Genomic DNA, 18,642 nt, shown 5'->3' on the forward strand with positions numbered 1-18,642 from the left:
CGACCATAGGTGCATGTACATACAGATGAATATCTAATCACAGAGAAAAGAGAATCATTGCGATTATAGAGTAGCTGCATTTTGATTACCAACTATCCCCTTTACCATTGCATACCGGCAGCCTGGCCACCAACTTCCACAGCTCTCCTGGCGTCCTTGGTACTGCCACAGATCATGTCAAAGAGCTGTTTGCCAAACTTCTTAAATGCCGGAGTGATGCCTCCTGCTTCTACTAATTCTCTCTCCATGGTAGACAACTGAAAAGAAAACTCGGCTTCTCCAACATTAATCCGATTGTTTTCCAGGTCAATGCTGATTTCTGCACTGTCTACAGCCGCCTCGAAGAAGGCCGGATCGTCCATGGTAAAACCCAAGAGGCCGAGGCTGGGCTGATTGCGGCCGTAAATAAAAGCAAAAGATTCGGCAATCACACATTTGACTCCACATCCTTCAAAAAGTAATTATCAATACCTAGGTCAACGAAATAGAGGGGAAGAGCATGAGGGCTGTACATACCAAGTAGTGCTGATACCGCTTGCTCTCGCGAAGAGCCGCAGCCAAATGCCTTTCCTGCCACCACGACATTAAATCCTTCTTTGGCTCGAGCGCGGAACTCTGGAGTCGTATATTCAAGGCAATGAGCTCCAATTTCTTCATTAGTTCGAGATGAGACAAGGAACTGGGCCGGTGCCAACTGCTATTTGTTAGGTTCACTGCAAGCAATATGCTGTGATTCAAGGGAGGCGTACCGCATCGGTATCTACGAAATCTCCAAGTCTTTGGATCTTTCCGTGTATGGTAAGCTTTTCGCCCTTCTTCTCACTCTGGTCGGGAATCTCTGCCGCTATCACAACTGAATCCTTGGAATCATCATGTTGAGTCAATAGTGTTGCTGGCTGATTGTCGCTCAATTCACTTCCTGGCGTTGCTTCAGCAGGACTTGCTGGCTCAACCCAGTCCGGCTCTTTAACCGACAGCTTTCCCTTTATAGAACTGCGACCGTTCAAAAGCTCCCATCTTTCTGGAGGGATCATATCAATGAAATGTTGCGGGTTTGTCACTGTCATTTGAAAAGACGACGCCGCCACAGTCGCAGCCGAAGCGAGATTTCCGATGGAACCTAAAATCCCAGGATGAGTCTCATTTTCCGTCGGCTTGAATGATACTTTCACTTACCTTGACCCATACGGTTCTCAAAATTCCTATTCTGAGACGACAGCCAAACTTCAGACTCTTTCGCGCGGTCTGCAGATATACCCACACAATAGCTGCATCCTGGAACACCAATCTCAAAGCCGGCATCTTCATAAATCTGTGCAAGTCCCGATTTTCGCAGCTTATCAAGGATAGGTAGAGATCCAGGGACTACCTTTCTCTTCTTGCCGTCCTTTGCTGGAGATAGTCCACTTTTCAGTCCTTGCTCCAAGACTAAGGCGCCGAGAATGATGTCTTCTTCCGCTGTGGTGCAGGCTCCAATGAAGCATCCATCTAGCTTCATGCCCAGAACATCTGTCACCGGAACGACATCATCGGGATTCGGATATTTAGCCACAAAGGATTCAACCTTGGCTAGATCGATGACGTGCGATTCGGCGTAGACTGCGCCCTCGTCTGCACGAAAGTAGGTTGATGCGTTCCTATGTCGCGCCACTCTTCGTCCGTCAATGAATGCCTTGGTTATATGATCCGGAGTAAAAATCCCAGTTACGCCTCCAAGTTCCTAGATGTGTAAAAAGCCTTGTTAACTCAATTCGTTCCAATTGTAATGGTGTTCAAACTTACTGTCGTCATGTTGGAAATTGCAAAACGTGCATCTGGAGAAAGATAACTCAGACCAGGTCCTGTATACTCAACCACGCGATCCGAGGCCACCGTGTTCCTCTTGAGTTGCTGTAATACGTATAAAATGACGTCTTTGCCTCCGATTCCCCGACTTGGCTGTCCCACGAATTCAATCTTGACAACCTCGGGCACCTTGAACCACGTCTCTCCCGTGATAAGACCCATGGTCACATCCGCCGCTCCGAGTCCGATGGCAAGGCATCCAACTGCGCCGGAAGAGCATGTGTGGGAATCGGAGCCGATGAGGAGCATACCCGGCTGGGCACGCTCTCTGAAAAACTCGGTATGCATGATGGTATACTGAATTGCCACCAGCGTTAGCAAACTCTCATTCTAAGCATGGATATGAATCTGATGTTGGCTTGACCTACATTCATCCCCTGGTACTCAGTCATTTTGAAGACTTTGCGTGCTTTTTCAGATGACTCAATTAGCCTCTTGACTTGAGGCATGCCTTTGATTCTAGGATCCACGACGTGGTCGCCTGCAAGCCAGAAGCGATCATTGCGGAAGATGCCAGGGCTTCCCAGTCGATTATATGTTCCTTCCATACCCTTGAAAAGGATGTTAACACTGATTTATTCGTGGCTCAGCATTGACGATGGAGAAAATGGAGTTACTTACAGCCCATGACGCCTCTGAAGCCATGATCCAGTCCAGAGATACCCGGATAGTATCGCCAGTTCTTACATAGCCTTTGGAGTCGATGGCGTGCATAGCGAATATCTTTTCGGTAACATTCATTGGTGGTCTATCTTTTGGAGCTAGCTTTTGGGTACTGGCTTGTGTGGACTTCTTTCGGTCATCCGAGTTGAGTGCCTCCAGCCCTGAATCAAAAGGTCAGTACAAGGCATAAACAATGTGGACTGTATGGGATATATCGTTTCGAAAGCTGCTCACAGGCTGATATGAGAAAGCTAATCTCGTGTACATCATCTTCAGTGACTTGCGCATCCGTATTCAGCCCGAGACCTCCATAATTGGGCGAAGTTGAGGCAATTTCAGAGATCTGGGAGAATACTTGGCTTTCCCGAGAGGCTCCCTGCTTGAGGAGGACTTGGCCAACGTTGTCAAGCAGAATAAGCGGGTGTACTTGTTTGCTAGCTATATCTACTGCGTCAAGCTTGACAGCCCGAGATTTGAACAACAGATCGGACCACTTGGTCAAAAGATCGTTTGTATTGAGATTGCCGGCAGTCATTATGTAGATAACGTAGGTGAATGATAAGTTACAATGGGGAGATTAGAGTTAAACGAGGGACCAGCTTCCCGCTCTACATAGGTAGGAACTATATAAGTAAACAATATCGAGTCAATATTATTATACGTCATCGTTTGACTATATCAGTCTTACTATTAAGAGAGCATCGTTTTCGCCTATTTGCGTGGCTAAATTATCGTCCACATCTTGCTGCTGGAGGGAGTGGCCGAAAATGGCCGGACGCCGCTCAATTTCGGCGACAAGCATCACATATTGACTAACGAGCGCTTCTGGGCTAAATTCGATGCCGACTTGACAATACATCCGCACGGCCTCTAAAATGCGTAAAATATGGGTCAAAAACAATTGTACCAAACATTTGTAGGAAACAATCACTAGACTGACACAAGTTGTGAACAAGATGCTAGTAATATCAAGACCAAATTGGCTAATTCGGTATCTCCTCAATAAACCCATGTTTAATTCGACTTCCTTGCCAGAAAACCAGGTGGCAAATCGCCTTGCAGAAACTCTGAGGCCATCTCAATTGGTAGAACCAAATCTAATTGCTTGTAGGTTTTTCGTTCGGAGTCGGCTCGAGGACGTTCATCGACTGCTTCAAAAGTGCGGCGTCGGTGGTCATGACCGTGTCACGGTTTGCGCGATTCGCAATAAGATTAAGGGCTAGAAACGTTAGCGTTCAGTTTGATATGGAGAATGATGGAGAATTACCGGTGAAGTAATTGATGAGGAAGGCTTCGCATGCTTCTTGGATCGCGTCAGTTGCAGCCCCCTCAAAGCGAAGGCGACGACCGCCAATCTCAGAGGCAACAGACTGGCAAAGTCTAACGAAGGCCGTCTTGCCAATGACTACGTTTGATTTCTTCCAAAATCCATCCACCTCGAGGAGCGCAGCCCCTGAAATTGTTAGAATTGCCGCGTACTACGTGCAATAAACATGAACTTACTGCCAGCTCGGAAGCGCCGCACAGAATTTTGACGGATGGTAAAACGCCTGCGAGCAACTTTCTGTAGGATGACCTTGCGAGTTGCTGTCGCCGCGAGAGGCTTGCAAGGATCCTCGTCTCCTTCTTGTTTGACCATCGCCACCTTTCCTTGCGAGTCGTTGCCTGGGGATGCGCGAGCAGTTTCTTCCATTCGATCCATCATGTCACTCCGAAAGGAAAAATTAATCGAAGATTGTGAATGAAGAGAGAGGGCGAGGAAGGAATATAAGGTAGAGAAAAGAGGAAGAGAGGGAGTGCAGCTGTGCGTTGATATCTTATCGCCCAACTATGCAGGTATGTCGTTTGGTTTCAATCTGCCAGCTGTTGAATACATGTTCTGCCAGCTGTTTGAGTGGCAGCGCTTTCTCACTGCACTTTTCACCGTATCACCACCATCTTTGTTACAAGAGCGGCTTGGCTTATTGATGACCAACTAAATGTCCAAAGTAAGAATTCGCGGGCTTGATATCGGGTTCGTCATAGACCGAGATGAAAAGTCTTTCCAGAACTCGTGCTTTCTTTTGACTCGCATTTTACCAAGTGATATCGTTCGACTTCCTCCGGATGCTGTATATGAGAAGAAATGAGCTGGGATCAAGTTGAGATTGAGAGTTGTGCATTGGGTGGCATTTGGAGCAATTTCGCAGAGTAATATGTAATCTCTAGCTAAATATTCAATAGCAGGACCATGCATGTATGACGTGAATTCCCGTAACCACTGCATCATAATCTTGCTGGAAATCTTCAAGCCGCATATCTGCAGGAGACATGCTTCCCGCACAAACACGCACCAAATCGTCTCAATGTGGGCCGAAAATTATTCAGCGATTTTGGCTCTGAAGCAAGCCTTGACTAACTGACATACATCATGGTGGGCCATGTTGCCCTGTTACTAACTCGCAAGTGACAAATCGTCCGTTACTCAACATTATGAAGCCGCTAAATGACGGAAAGAACACGGAAAGAAGGCGGGAGATGTGAAGCTAAACCGGCCCATGTGTAAATAGTTGTCGAGGCATTAACAGGGCGAAGGGTGGGGGATTTCGGACTTCGATTCCACAGACTGTTATACCACTCTAAGCTTAAAACCATAAATCAGCCACCTTGTTCAACCACTTCAGCTCCCCAAGACAATGCAATCAACATTGAGACAGAGCTTCATCCGCCATCAATTACAGCTTGTGCCTCGCAGATTCGCCCTTGAGAAGAACAAGACACTTTACTTTGCACAGCGACAACTCCGATCAGTCAGCATGGCTACCAAGACTAACATTACGCTTTATACTGCGTCAACCCCAAACGGGATCAAAGTTCCGATCCTGCTTCAGGAGCTTGGACTCGACTACAGGGTGCGAAGAGACATCAGTTCTTGCAAACAAATAATTACATAGAATTAAGAAACTGACACACTGTAGCTGTACCACGTCAAGCTAAGGGAGAACGAGCAGAAAGAGCCATGGTATCTGGAGATCAACCCCAATGGCCGAATCCCGGCCATGACGGATGAATGGTCCAATGGACAGAAGATCCGCGTCTTTGAAAGCGGACCTATCCTTGAGTACCTAGTCGACCGCTACGACAAGGACAACAAGGTCTCATATCCAAGAGACTCCCGTGAATATTGGGAAGTAAAAAGCTGGGTACGTCTGTGGAGCTCCGGGAACTCATTATACGCCTCGGACTCCAAATGACTGACACTTCTTTTAGCTCTCATGGCAGATCGGTGGCTTAGGCCCTATGCAAGGACAACTAGAACATTTCCGAAGTGAGCTATTGTAAAGTGTAATCCCTTGATAGGCTATAAGCTAAGTAGATACTCGCAGGATACGCAGCCGAAAAGATTGAGTACGGCATCAACCGCTACGCCAATGAGACTAATCGCCTCTATCGTACCATGGACACGCACCTGGCCAAGTCTCCACACGGGCTGCTCGTCGGCGACCGCGTTACTATTGCCGATATAGCCTGTTTTGGTTGGGTTGTCAATCACGGTAAGGCCCTTTTCCTATGTATACTATGTGCCTAGGTTATCATGTTTAGCTAATTGGGATAACTCGATTTCTAGACCTGGACGGTGTTTCTCTTCAAGAGTTCCCTCATATAGAAAAGTGGCTTGAGAAGCTCCTCGCTCGCCCAAGCTTCAAGAATGGCCGAGAAGTTGTATAATCTGGGGTGATAAATAGACACTCCCTTTCTTATTTAGATATCCTTAAATTGCTTTCTGTCTATATAATACGCCTTTAAATCTTATATGTAATGTTATATCTTTGGCTCGTTAATAATAGCCAATCCCTGCTCACTCCTCCAGAAGCTTCCCGAGGGGTATGTGTATTTCTCAATCGCCTCAGGCTTATACTCTACGCTGTATCCCGATTCATGTGGTGTAACAAAGTGACCATCCTTGGTCTGGCAAGGGTTCGTCAATACCTCGCGGAACGAGGTGATGTGCTCCAGCAAGCTCTTTTCTCCTGACACGCAAAGGTAGTTGATGAGAGCAAGATGTTGCGTGTATTCATTCAGGCCAATGCCTCCGCTGTGAGGAACAATAGGCACATTGAATCTGTCGAACAGGTTAGCTATGTGAGCTTGACGGTTTTTGGTAAGTTATTTGCTTGTAGACTCACTTCTTGGCCATTAACAAAACGGCCATGACTTCGTTTACGCCGCCTAATCTGCAAGCATCGATTTGGCAATAGTCGATCGATCCGGCTTGAAGGAGCTGCTTGAACATGACGCGGTTCTGGCAATGCTCGCCGGTAGCAACGCCGACGCCATGCGGCTTCAAGGCCTTTCTAATCTCAGCGTGGCCGAGGATATCGTCAGGTGAGGTAGGCTCTTCGATGAAACTGCAAGATGTCAGTATGCTTGTCCATTACACCCGATTTGAGTGGTATACAACTCACAGTGGCTTATATTTGACAAGGTGAAGCATGTAGTCAATCGCCTCAGGCACGCTCCACACCTGGTTGGCGTCCACCATGAGCAGACGATCATATCCAATGGTATCACGAGCGATCTGCAGTCGTCGCTTATCATCCTCAAGGTTGCCGCCAACCTTGAACTTGAACTTATCCATGCCTTGATCAAGATTCGACTTAATCAGCTGCACCATCTTCTCGTCCGAAAAGCCCAACCACCCAGCCTGCGTCGTATAAGCCGGCACAGCCTTACTCACACGCGCATCCTCCAATCTCGCAGCCTTCGTCTTCTCCTGCTCCCTCAACAACGCAACAGCCTCCTCAGGAGTAATAGCATCAACAATATACCGAAAGTCAATACAATTGACAAACTCCTCCGGCGTCATGTCCGCCACAATCTTCCACACCGGCTTATTCAAGTACCTGCCCCAAAGATCCCAGACAGCATTGACACATGTACTAAGACCCAAGTGAATGACGCCCTTTTCCGGTCCAACCCACCGTAGCTGCGAGTCGGACACAAGATGTCGCCACGTCTGGCCCATGTTCTCCGTCAGCTCGGCGAGCGATTTGCCGACGAGGCGCTCGGCGATCATCTCGGCGGCGGTTGTGCACAGGTTGTTGCCGCGGCCGATTGTGAATGCGAAGCCGTGGCCCTGGAGATCTGTGTTGGTTTTGAGGATGATGTATGCGGCGCTGTAGTTGGGGCCGGGGTTCATGGCATCTGAGCCAGAGAGGTCGAGGCTGGTGGGAAATCTCAAGTCTGTGAAACGTTAATGAGTCTCTAATTTGAACTTTTTGTAAGTAGTGGGCTTGAGGATAGATATCTTACCGTGAGCTTCAAAGCCTGTAATCTTGACTTCTGAGGCGGCTGTGAAAGAGCCCAGAAACTCCCCATTGCCGTTTGTGTCTGTCCGTGAAGGCGCCATTGTGAAATTCTATTAATGCTGTCGCAATCTGCAAGTATTGACAAAGAGAAAAAGTCAACACAATGGTAGGTCTTTGAACGATACTTATACGCAGAACAAGCTACCACAGTCGCCGGATACATAGCTTTAAAAGCTCAGCGACATGCGATTAGATATATGTCGAAATCGCAACCTGCACTCCTGATATCACGGCCAATCATGGACCCCCCACCGGCACTTCGGCTCCTGGAAACTCCCGGCGGCTGAACGTTGCTGCTGGATGCCATCTTACCCCAGAAGTTGGTCGGGGAATTATCTGGAGGATCCAGTTCACGATGATCCCGTATTTGGGGGTCTCGGCTAGTCGGCCGACTAGACGAATCTGGGGTGATGCGGATGTTGTGGAGTCTGGGGTAAGTCGATGGTGCTATCCAATCATGATGCTCGTGACGGCATTTCGGGTATTTCTAGCTTGGTCGTTTGGTATATAATTGAGCTGGTGATGATGGGTGTAATTGATGTATACGATAAGATGAAGTTGATTGTTTAAGTTTATATGTCAATATGGTGAGAAAGGTAAAGATATTGTTAATCTCTTTGTTGTGTTGAGTTGAGTTGGAATGAGTTGCTGATGTTGTGATATTGTGGTGCAGGCAGTTTATTTCTATGGCATTGCGCCATGTACCGGAGGATTAGCCTTTGGATATGTAAGTGCGGAAACTATACCACGGAAAGACTATCGAAAATCTGATAACTAATTGCTTATCTTTTAGGACACGGGCTCAATGAGTGAGTTTTAAAATACACACTGAGGAAAAAAAAAGCCACGGTTCGGGAATAATATCGACTAACTCGTCACCAAAGGCGGCATCTTGGCCATGCCGCAGTTCTTGACATACTTTAAAAATCCAAGCAATTTCCGTCAAGGAGGAATCACCGCGTCAATTCTAGCAGGGGCTTTTGCTGGGTCTCTGTTGACGGGTGCGTTCCTTGCGGATAGGCTGGGAAGAAAGAGGACGATTTTGTTGGGCTCAGCAATCTTTACGGTTGGCTGTGCTATTTCGGCGGCGGCGAATAACATTGAGGCTCTTGTTGCGGGGAGAGTCATCAATGGGCTAGGAAATGGGTGCTTGACGATGATGGTGAGGAACTGTGATTGCTGCTTGTTGATCTGGTAGATGGATGCTGACTGAGTTAGGTGACAATGTACCAAAGTGAGATTGCGCCGCGAGAGTACGTCGATTCATCTTATAACCGGGAATCGTTGTTAATGATGTTGTAGGATTCGTGGCCGTATCATCAGCGTGTTCCAGTGTTTTGTCAATTTCGGTATTCTCATTGCTTTTTGGATTCAATTCGGAACAAGCCATATCAATGGCTCCGCGGCATGGAGACTTCCAATGGGCTTACAAATGATTGTAAGTTCCATCTACTCTAAAATTATACAAAAGGGACAATAATTAAAGAGTCACAGGCTACTGTCGCTCTTCACGTCACCATGTGGTTCATGCCTGAATCGCCCAGATGGCTCGTCCAGAAAGACAGACAAGAAGAAGCCCTGCAGGTGCTTGCCCAAGTCCACGCCGGTGGCGACATCAACGATCCCTATGTGCAAGCAGAACTCGCAGAGATTGTGGCCAAGCTTTCGTTTGAGAAGAATCACCCACCGCCCAGCTACTTTGACTTGCTGCTTGGATCGCAAAGGCGCCGCATGTGGATTGGTATTGGTGTCGTAAGTTCCACCGAATTTCTGGTTTCCATAACTAGAAGCTAACAAAAACAGCAATTTTGGCAATCAATGACCGGCATCAATGTGTAAGTCGGCCTTGCAACATCTATTCTCCAGGTACTTGATACTAACTAGACTTAGCATCATGTACTATGCCGTATTCCTCTTCCAACAAGCCGGTCTCGGAGCAACTTCTTCATCTCTCCTAGCAAACGGTCTTCAAGGCGTCGTCCTAAACGTCTTCACATACCCAAACATGTACTACATGGACAAATGGGGTCGAAGATGGCCCATGGTCATCGGCGGCGTTGGAATGGGCATTTCGATGATGATTATCGGTGTCCTTATGAAAGCTTACGGTATGAGTGATACCTGTTCTCGTGTAGATTTTGTCTCGTATACTAATTTGCCATTGCTAGGTGATCCCGTCTTCGATTCGCTTACCCAAAAGACCAACTTTGACTTTACGAATGCCGCGGCATCGCGAACGATTATCGCTTTTGTTTACATATATGTTGCTTGGTTTGCAATTACTTGGGCGTGCGTCGCTTGGGTGTATCCGCCCGAGATTTTCAGCATGAGCATGCGTGGTCGAGCCACGTCCATGACGACTGCGACGAACTGGTTCATCGTAAGTGGAAGTTGATTCTTGCTGTTATGAACGCAAGACTGATTGGATATAGAACTTTTGGTTTGCCTTGTATATCCCCACCGCAATGGCAAAGATCAGGTGCGCATTATTCTCCATACTTTCATCTTCTTCGATAACATGCTGACCTGTCTTGCAATGATTCCAGCTGGAAACTATACATGATATTCATGGCCCTGTGCTATCTCATGTCCGTCGTCGTATACCTATTCTATCCCGAGTCGGCCGGCAAAACACTTGAAGAGATGGACTTTTTGTTTTCCAAGGGGCGATCGCCATGGACGTTCCTTGATCGCGAAGCTACCAGGATTGGGGCGCTGTTCCAGCGAGATTTGGAGCATGGCGAGGCGCTCACTGTGTTTGATGAGGATGGTATGGTTTTAAAGGATAAGGTGAGGCAGGTGGAGGATGTGGTTGATACGAATGTTCACGGTGAGGAAAAGTAGGCTGCTGGGATTATATTTGCGGCACGTCTGGTGTGTACGAAGATTGTGATGTTATGTACATATTTTGGACGCGCCGCTTGGACGCCTCTTAGATGCCTAGTCATAAGTTGGACTAATTATGAATATGCAGCAACACATTATGCTGAGGAAAGAGACTGACTATTCAGCACTCCAAATCTAGTATCTAGCATCTCGTATCTCGATTATAATGCTAGTGATCATACCAGATACTAGAGAAATGCAACTGTAGGAAAGTAAAAACAGCAGCAGATAGTCATGGAGCTGGGTGTCTGTTACCTAGATAATTACCGGTAGTAGCAAAGAAGAAGATTTCCCTCAGCATCTTGTTCTTGCACATGAAATCCACGCAGTCGCTAGGGTGCTAAATAACCACTCCCATGAAAAATAAGGTACACTTAAGCAGATGGGAAGATGTTGTGAAAATACCCATATTCATCTAGCCAATCCTCGAAAAGTTGGAGGTTGGTGTCTGGAAGGGCAACGGCCCCAAGCCCCAAATCATCAGTGCCAAGCTCGTAAGGTACGGAAGCTTGTGTTGTGGGAGCCAAAAACCCGGTCTGAGCAGCGGAAGTAGTCGTGGCGATTGACGAGAGATCAGCAGCGCCATCGTCTCGACTTGGTGTAGCTGTAGGCTTTGTAGTATTATCTTCGATATCATCCCCTGTCGGTGTACGCCGCCGACTGGCATATTGACTGTACAGTTCTGTTCCTCTGAGAACTGGGAGCTTGACGGGCATGTGGTCGTTGAGAAATGCAACAAGCGGATCTTGCTCTTTTCCGTTGGTGTATGCTGCTGGTCCTTGTGAATGCAAGACTGCAAGCTTAAAGAAGTCGTGATAGAAGCTCGCATGCCAATAAATATCGCCAAGCTGTTCCAGCAGCCCCATACACTTATTGAATCTGTCGATATGGGGCTGCCTGCTAACTGGATCTGGGGAGGATCGCATCATGAGAAGATGAACGATGAGCGGTGGCAGGATAGCGGTTACACTGCAAAAGGATTAGCACATGTTCAGCTCGCAGCATAAGCGCGGAGAGGCAGTTACCATATTGTCGGACAATACTTGATCAAGTCTAATCTGACGAGCTCGCCAGCTAGTCGGGTCGAGTCTTCGGCGGCTGCTTGAACTTTTGGGAGTGGAGGTTGTGCACCACTGGGACGGCTCTCATCCAAAACCTGATGTGACTTGTGAAGGGCGATGACGACAATACTTTCAACATGTTAGCTATGTCAACAATTTGAGAGCAACTAAATGTTCTAGAGATTAGGGATCCGGATGAGCTCACTTGTACATGAGATGTAGGAGTGCCCTGTAGAGAGTGCAAATGCCACGTTTGTCAAAATCTCTCCCATACTCTTCGTGCAACCTCGCACTTGGGACTAAATTCAAACGCCAATGCTGGAGGGTGTCTTCGCAAAGACCAATCTGCTCCTCCAGTGATCCTGGTTCTGTAGCGATGTTGTGAGGGAGCGACAGCACTCCTTCCATGTACTGGCAAAGCTTCACAAACTCGATGAAAAATTCCTTGACCGTTCGGTCATCTTCGCTGTCGCCATCTTCCTTGAGATCGTCGAGCGTGAGCATTGGGACTGTACAATCCAGACTGTTGATGTGCATTGGGCGTCCCGTGCCGAGCGTGGTGAGCCTGTCTCTGACCAGGCATGCCCACCATAGTCTGGCCCAAAGTTTGCGCTGGGGTTCCTGAGGGGCATTTCGATGCAGCCCAACTCCTTGCGCAAGGCTGATGGCCTGGTGGATCCAGAACCAGGTGTGCTTTTGCTCAACCATGGATGGGTAGTAGTGGCTCATCAGAAGGAGCGCCTGGATATTTGTAATGTTGTCCGACTCGAAGTCAAAGTCGTATAGATACTACGAGTACGAGTATAAGCGCGAGTATGAACATGATGCTAATAACTTGACGTTGAAAGAGACTCACCCGTGCTCTTTTGTGGAGTGCGATTCTCGCCTCTTTTCGAGTTGTGAAGCCAGCGTCTCGGACGACATTTATAGGCACCGTCTATGAACCTCCAGTAAGCACACCCACTACCTTGCTTCTCGAATAATGAGTGATTACATACCGCACTGGCCGTGAATAGTATGGTCTGTAGAAGCAACAAACTTGGACCTTGAGAAAGAGATGCAGCACCACGATCGCTTCGATAGTAAGTAGCCAGAAAGTTGGACTTGTCGATGATGGGAAAGAATGGATGGAAGAGCTGGAAATAGTTGGAAATAAACTCGTCCATGACTCCCTTTGGGGGAAGACTGAGAGCACCTTTCCGTTTGAGATACTGGATATCATCTTCATCCAACCTGGAATGCTTGATAGAACCCGAGAGACGACGGGGATCCTGTGAGACAGCCAGCAAAGATGGCTGGCTGTCAGGGGCAAAGCTGCGAAAGAAGGGATAGTGAGGAACTTGGTGAAGCATGGCATGCGGTGGGATTGAGCGAGGCGACGATGGCCTTGCAGCACCGGTGATGGTCAAGTCCTGGCCCGGCGATGGCGACTGCTTGTCCATCTCATTCTTCCCGCGCCGCTTCTTGCGAGCCTGGACGACGCACTCGAAGCCATCGAGCTGGCACTTTGTGCAGGGAACGCCCGTCTTGAGCACATCGCAGCGAATCTTGCGAGTCCGACAGCATGAGCAGGCTTTTGAGGCGCGCTTCTTTTTCCTGCTGACGAGGTGGATGGTGGCCGGCGATACAGATTGCTCGTCTGAATGGTCCATCTTTAGCCGAGGGTTGGCTGGCTGTCTGACTCTCTCTTTGTCTCTCTCTCTCTCTCTCAGGGCGCGAGTGGATTCCCACGGCACAGACGATGGATCACGACTGGATGGATCTGAGGCCCCGAAACAATGGCAAATCAGTATAGATGAGGTCTGAAGAGTCCAGCATTGTCAGACACAAATTAAATGGATGGTTGCCAGGCATTTTAGTCCAGAAGGGGAATGGAATCGTGACGCTATTGCTTGCCATGGCCGGTGGCTGAAGAGCAACTTTGCCGGGAGGCGGTGCTGACTAACTGGGGTTAACGACGATATCGCAGCAGTTCATCAGTGTCATTTCTGCCATGCTATAGAAGATGTATAATCAGCTGTCAAAGAAACAAGTTGAATCAAGGACTTGAATCAAAGCATTCTGACTCTTCCCACTCCCTTGACGGCATCACCACCCCAAACAAAATTCATCGAATCTCCCCCCAAATCTGCAGCTTCAATGACCGACAGCCAGCCAGACACAGGCGGCAACGCGCCTAATCCCCCAAACCCACAGTTCCCCCTCCAGCGCTAGCGCCCCCCAAATCCCTGCCACTAGCGGTACCTGCATGCCCCCAATCCCACCCTCCCACAGCGCTAAAACCCCCATAAGCGCGTTCCCAAATCCCCCGCGCCCAACTCACCTCCTTTCAAACCACCAAAACCTGCGTGCAGCTGTCAAACCAGCATCTCAACCACACCTCACTTTTCGTTCAGATTGAACACTCCTCGCCAGCTGTCAACACAAAGTGAAGCTGCGCAACTTCTGAACGCTTCCACTGCGTTCCATCGAAAGCCGGAACAATCGCCTGGCCGGCACCCGGTTTGAAAATTTCTATAAAGCAAACGCCCTCACCACAGCTCTTCCTCCTCTTCTTCTTCCTTTCTTCATCACGCATCCCTCGCACAGCAGACTTCTTCCGCCTTCTTCCCAACTTTGTTTCCAACTTCTCATCACCACTTTGTTTTCTCACTCTGCCGATGCCCGATGCTCCTTTGCTCAAACCACTTCTCCCTCCCCTTCTCCCAGCCCATCTCAACCCGTGCTCTACCCAAACCAGCCCGTGCTACTTTACTCTACGGAGTATCCCTCCCCCTTCGCCTCGCCTCGCCTCGCCTCGCCCACACTCTTCGTAGCTTCCACTCCGCCTCTCCCCCCAAAACTTCTTCTTCAAAACTCTTTTTCAACTCCCTTTGCCTCTGCCCTCTCTCTACCCATTTGCCTCCCCCTGCGGATTGGGCATCCGACTTGTGCTCTCAGTGATGATATCTCTTCACACAATGACAAGGGAAAGCCTCCTGGTTCGGTTCTGGCTCACCCCAAAACCACCGCTGGCACCTGTCCGCCCTCCAAAGAACAGAAATCTGAGCGAGCAACCAGTTTTTTTTCCTCCCCCTCTTCTTCCTATTCACTTCCTTTCCTTTGTGTTTTCCTCTTTGTCCTGTCAGTTCCTTGTGTAAAAATCCCCGTTTGTTGAATTCCCTCGCAGTAGCCGCAATGACCGACACCTTAGCACCTCAGAGAAGTCTCTTGCCTTTCGGTCAACTTCGATCAAAAGGCTCAAACAGACTCGTGATTCTTTTCTTCCCCTAGTGGGAATATAGTTTTCAATCGGAGCAGGCTGAGGGTTCAACAGATAGTATTTTCCCTTGAGGTTCGGAACAGAATAAATGGTGCATTGGTGGGAAGTGAGCTGGGGAGAAGAAGGGGGGGGACTGGTATATTTTCTTCTTTGTTTCATGTTTGAACAAACTGAGACCACCTGGTGATGATTCAAGGTCCAAAAAGCCAAATTTGCAGACAACAGCAGCGGGTGTAAAAGCTCGTGGCTGCGAGTTGCCGATGAGAACCTAAGAGAGCTAATCTGAGGGTGCTAATGTTTGTTCACTTGTTGTTTGTAATGTCTTTGTTGCAGTTTGGTAGCCATCTAGCTCGCATTCAGCAAGGGTAGATAGGGAGATGAATGGCATTATGGTGTTTGACTAGTCAGTTATTTTCAGGAAGATCACGCACAAGCAGCCATGTGAGCCTCTTCAAAGCGCGAAAATTCTATTCCATCTCGTCTGTTTTTCGTAGTCTCTACTCTACTCGTAAAGATCCTCCCACCCCGGCGGATTTCAGTGTGCCATCCATGGGTATTTCGTGGCCCGCCAGATTGCAAATCGTACATAAAAACAAAATCTACAGCACCCCATCTCTCTCGCAAGGGCGTGTCTCAAAAAAAATCCACCGCTCTGCTCCAGTCTCTTCATCCTTCACCTAACGCTATGGTAATTCCCTTGCAACTCTTCAGTTCTTCTTACCCACGCTCTTGCCCACAGGCTTGCTGTACATCCATATCGCGCAGAAGCCAACAAAGCCCGAGACCGTCGCGCCGATGCCGGAGATCCATGGCCAAGCACCCGAGATGACGAAGCTACGAGGCCACTCGTCGTGCGCAAAGTGGCGGACGCTGACGGTGTTCTTCTCCTCGACATAGGTGAGGTAGGGGCGCTTGTAGTTGACCTTGAAGTTGAAGATTCCATGCTGGTCGGGAAGAGTAAAGGAAATGCCGTAGACGGCAGCATCTTCAGTGGTGCCGGTAAGAGCGAGGTTGAGGCGGTGGAAGGGGGAGAGCATGGAGAACTCGAGCTGGAGGACATCGTCTTCAGGAAGGGTGAAGGGCACCCACTTGTCCCAGCTGTACTCGGACAGGGAGATGGCATAAGACTAGATAATAATAAACGTCAGCCGAGATGCGATACGCTTCACCAAGATTTCATATGCAAACTCACCACATCGTTCTTGATACGGTAGATTTCCGGGTTGAGCTCCTCAGTCTCCTGCAGCTTGTGCTCAATGCTGTTGACTCGCAGGACGCCAATCTCCTGGAACGTCCAGCCAGCCACTCGTCGGGCAAACTCCTTGTTGTCAGCCTTGACGCTCTTGCCGCCCACCTTGGTAACCTTGGCGTCGAGCCACTTGTCCTGCAGCATCTCAGCAGAGCCGAGAACAGTCACACGAGCAGAGTTGCGCGCCTGCACCACCGACACAAGCGCCAGCTGCTGGCCCGCAGCGAACAGGTCATCAGCGTCAAGCACCTCGGCCTGCTCCTTGGGGTTATAAGTGTAAGCAGTGGCAGGTGCGCGAACAACGGGAGTCAGCAGAGGTCCAGCGCCAAGAACATGGCCAACAGCGTGGGGGAAGGCCAAGACACCACCAGGGACCTCAAAGTAGGACTTAAGGCCAGGGCGAACGTTGGAGGGCGCATCGAGGACGAGGACGTCGTGGGATTCGGCAGCGGAAACGGTGTCATAGTTGAAGTGGTCGACGACAGTGCCAGTGCGCTCAATGGGGAGGGAAATGTCGAGCTCTGACAGAAGAGAGACGAGCGAGGTGGATGTAGGGACGGTGGAGGACAGCGCAAGCAGGATGTTGCCCTGGGCGTTGACGAAGTCGACAAGACGGTTTGGGGTCAAGTTGGGACCGAGACCTGCAAGCAATTGGAATCAAGCAACATGTCAGCAAGTCATTGACATAGAATAGATATAGATGTAGCAACATACCCTTGACCTTGGACGGCAGGAAGAGCAAGTGGTCGTATTTCCTCTCGCCAAGATGGAACAGCGTCAGGCCCTCACTCCGCGGCGTCTCGTACGAAACATCAAAGCCTCGCGCTGTTGCAAACAGTCAGTTTCCAACTTCAATCTCCCAATGCCAAGCTCCAGCTCCATCTTCCCAACCCAATTGATTGTCCTCCCCCCAAAAAGAACGAAGCTCAAAACATACCTGTGAGATCCCCCAGAAACTGGCCATACGTATCCTTTTCAGCAACATCGTCCAGCACCACCAACAAGCGACTCCCGCCCGTGCTAACCGCCGAAGCAGCCGCCGCAAACAGCGCCGCAGCCACGCTCAGAAGCGACCACATCTTATCAACAAATAGTAGAAAAAAGAAAATGTGGTTGACAAAGGACAATGTTTGAAGCTGAGAAAGAGGTACGAATCCAGAGCTTCCCACTACCAAAGTACAGACCACTTGGGGATACGTAGCCTCGTTCGCTACTTACCCGCTGTGGGGCCCCAGAAAGACTCTTGGCAGTTCGTCACTTTACTGCAATCAGTTACAAAGGTACATCTGGTTAGGTAGCTTTTTTCTCTCTCTTTTGCCGCGGTTAAGCCGAAGCAAGCAAGCAAAGCATCACGACTCTTTGAGCGGAAACCTCATGTCACCCAAATCCGACGATATCTCGCTCTCTCGCACCTCCAACCCCAGCTGCCCTCACCCCCACAAACTCGGTACGTAACGCCCTCTATTCTATCCTTCTCTCCTCAATTTCTACAGCGAGAATCACTTACTAGCTTAAGCCAATTGATCGCTAATTCCCCATCGCTCAGTCCATCATGTCTTCTCCCCTCTTCTGGTCGCAGCCCCTCAAGTACTGCGCCTGGGCAGCCCGCGAACGTCCCGCCTACTTCTGGTCCGTCGTCGTCGGCGCCACCGGCCCGGCTCTCATGCCCATTGTTCCTCCTATCCGACATATGCTCGGCGACGTCGACCCTGCGCCTGTCCCCGTCACCTATCCCGGTACGTTCGCAAAAGCCAGTGAATCGGCTACTCCAAGGCATTTATGGGGGAGAATTCAAGATATGGGAGAGAGAGCACTTGCGGAGGCGATTGAAGACGAGAGAGAGTGTGTGTAGTCTAACTAACCTCTGCTATACAGTTCCCGCCGGTCCCCGGAAACAAGTGACAGGCTACGACGACAAATAAAAAAACGCTTCACTCAATCCAAGACAAAACGTCACTTTTCGAAAAGCCAACCAGGGACATTCTGCACCGAGTCATAAACGGCCGGAATCGCAGACTTAAAAGTCCCTGTATATACATAACACACACACACAAACAACCACGGCGTTATTCAAATCATGTAAAAACACTCTCGGGGGAAGAGGAAGGGGCCAAAAGAGCAGGGGCAGGAAACATTTACCAGAACCTCTAAATTCAACAATTGATGCAAATTATAAAAATCCGCTCTTCTTCTTTCGTTTCTACTTTGATGCCTTCCATCCAAAAAGCTCTTCTTCGCTTTCTCTCTCTTCGCTACAGCATGCAATGTCCAACTTTTGAGCGCCCCTTTAAAAAATCTAATTATTCTTCTCTCTTCCCCCCCAACTGG

General features: G+C 49.0%; 8 protein-coding genes across 8 annotated transcripts; 3 read left to right on the forward strand and 5 right to left on the reverse strand.

Annotated features, from left to right (window-relative positions):
- Positions 1 to 78: 78 nt before the first annotated feature.
- On the reverse strand, positions 79 to 3,043 carry M431DRAFT_122181 (hypothetical protein; the record flags this gene model as incomplete). Its single annotated transcript, XM_024912153.1, has 9 exons — positions 79 to 448; positions 517 to 694; positions 750 to 892; positions 941 to 1,120; positions 1,177 to 1,720; positions 1,783 to 2,142; positions 2,214 to 2,396; positions 2,467 to 2,669; positions 2,743 to 3,043. The coding sequence occupies 9 exons, from the start codon at positions 3,041 to 3,043 to the stop codon at positions 102 to 104; spliced, it is 2,439 nt and encodes an 812-aa protein (XP_024771593.1). The 3' UTR covers positions 79 to 101.
- A 562-nt stretch (positions 3,044 to 3,605) lies between these two features.
- Positions 3,606 to 4,210, reverse strand: M431DRAFT_498199 (hypothetical protein; the record flags this gene model as incomplete). Its single annotated transcript, XM_024917672.1, has 3 exons — positions 3,606 to 3,727; positions 3,776 to 3,961; positions 4,012 to 4,210. The coding sequence occupies 3 exons, from the start codon at positions 4,208 to 4,210 to the stop codon at positions 3,606 to 3,608; spliced, it is 507 nt and encodes a 168-aa protein (XP_024771594.1).
- A 1,093-nt stretch (positions 4,211 to 5,303) lies between these two features.
- Positions 5,304 to 6,216, forward strand: M431DRAFT_8223 (hypothetical protein; the record flags this gene model as incomplete). Its single annotated transcript, XM_024923136.1, has 5 exons — positions 5,304 to 5,399; positions 5,466 to 5,690; positions 5,758 to 5,815; positions 5,874 to 6,041; positions 6,116 to 6,216. 5 exons carry the CDS (start codon positions 5,304 to 5,306, stop codon positions 6,214 to 6,216), a joined length of 648 nt encoding a protein of 215 aa, XP_024771595.1.
- A 55-nt stretch (positions 6,217 to 6,271) lies between these two features.
- Positions 6,272 to 7,897, reverse strand: M431DRAFT_149508 (hypothetical protein; the record flags this gene model as incomplete). The annotated part of the gene is made up of 4 exons (XM_024912800.1): positions 6,272 to 6,610; positions 6,675 to 6,896; positions 6,954 to 7,731; positions 7,801 to 7,897. 4 exons carry the CDS (start codon positions 7,895 to 7,897, stop codon positions 6,310 to 6,312), a joined length of 1,398 nt encoding a protein of 465 aa, XP_024771596.1. The 3' UTR covers positions 6,272 to 6,309.
- A 543-nt stretch (positions 7,898 to 8,440) lies between these two features.
- On the forward strand, positions 8,441 to 10,700 carry M431DRAFT_8225 (hypothetical protein; the record flags this gene model as incomplete). The annotated part of the gene is made up of 12 exons (XM_024923141.1): positions 8,441 to 8,452; positions 8,530 to 8,583; positions 8,650 to 8,665; positions 8,741 to 9,018; positions 9,075 to 9,109; positions 9,159 to 9,294; positions 9,351 to 9,608; positions 9,660 to 9,691; positions 9,747 to 9,964; positions 10,025 to 10,236; positions 10,289 to 10,335; positions 10,403 to 10,700. The coding sequence occupies 12 exons, from the start codon at positions 8,441 to 8,443 to the stop codon at positions 10,698 to 10,700; spliced, it is 1,596 nt and encodes a 531-aa protein (XP_024771597.1).
- Positions 10,701 to 10,703: 3 nt separating this feature from the next.
- On the reverse strand, positions 10,704 to 13,660 carry M431DRAFT_122190 (hypothetical protein). The gene is made up of 5 exons (XM_024912154.1): positions 12,802 to 13,660; positions 12,660 to 12,740; positions 12,009 to 12,592; positions 11,768 to 11,932; positions 10,704 to 11,711 (listed from the first exon to the last, which is right to left on the reverse strand). Exons 1-5 carry the CDS (start codon positions 13,453 to 13,455, stop codon positions 11,117 to 11,119), a joined length of 2,079 nt encoding a protein of 692 aa, XP_024771598.1. The 5' UTR covers positions 13,456 to 13,660; the 3' UTR covers positions 10,704 to 11,116.
- A 2,112-nt stretch (positions 13,661 to 15,772) lies between these two features.
- M431DRAFT_92783 (hypothetical protein) lies at positions 15,773 to 17,393 on the reverse strand (the record flags this gene model as incomplete). The annotated part of the gene is made up of 4 exons (XM_024924402.1): positions 15,773 to 16,192; positions 16,258 to 16,955; positions 17,029 to 17,139; positions 17,252 to 17,393. 4 exons carry the CDS (start codon positions 17,391 to 17,393, stop codon positions 15,773 to 15,775), a joined length of 1,371 nt encoding a protein of 456 aa, XP_024771599.1.
- A 473-nt stretch (positions 17,394 to 17,866) lies between these two features.
- On the forward strand, positions 17,867 to 18,236 carry M431DRAFT_484855 (hypothetical protein; the record flags this gene model as incomplete). Its single annotated transcript, XM_024916232.1, has 2 exons — positions 17,867 to 18,158; positions 18,190 to 18,236. The coding sequence occupies 2 exons, from the start codon at positions 17,867 to 17,869 to the stop codon at positions 18,234 to 18,236; spliced, it is 339 nt and encodes a 112-aa protein (XP_024771600.1).
- Between the last annotated feature and the right edge of the window lie 406 nt (positions 18,237 to 18,642).

Source organism: Trichoderma harzianum (assembly GCF_003025095.1).
Source record: "Trichoderma harzianum CBS 226.95 unplaced genomic scaffold M431scaffold_11, whole genome shotgun sequence".
In the NCBI taxonomy this organism is placed as follows: Eukaryota; Fungi; Ascomycota; class Sordariomycetes; order Hypocreales; family Hypocreaceae; genus Trichoderma; species Trichoderma harzianum.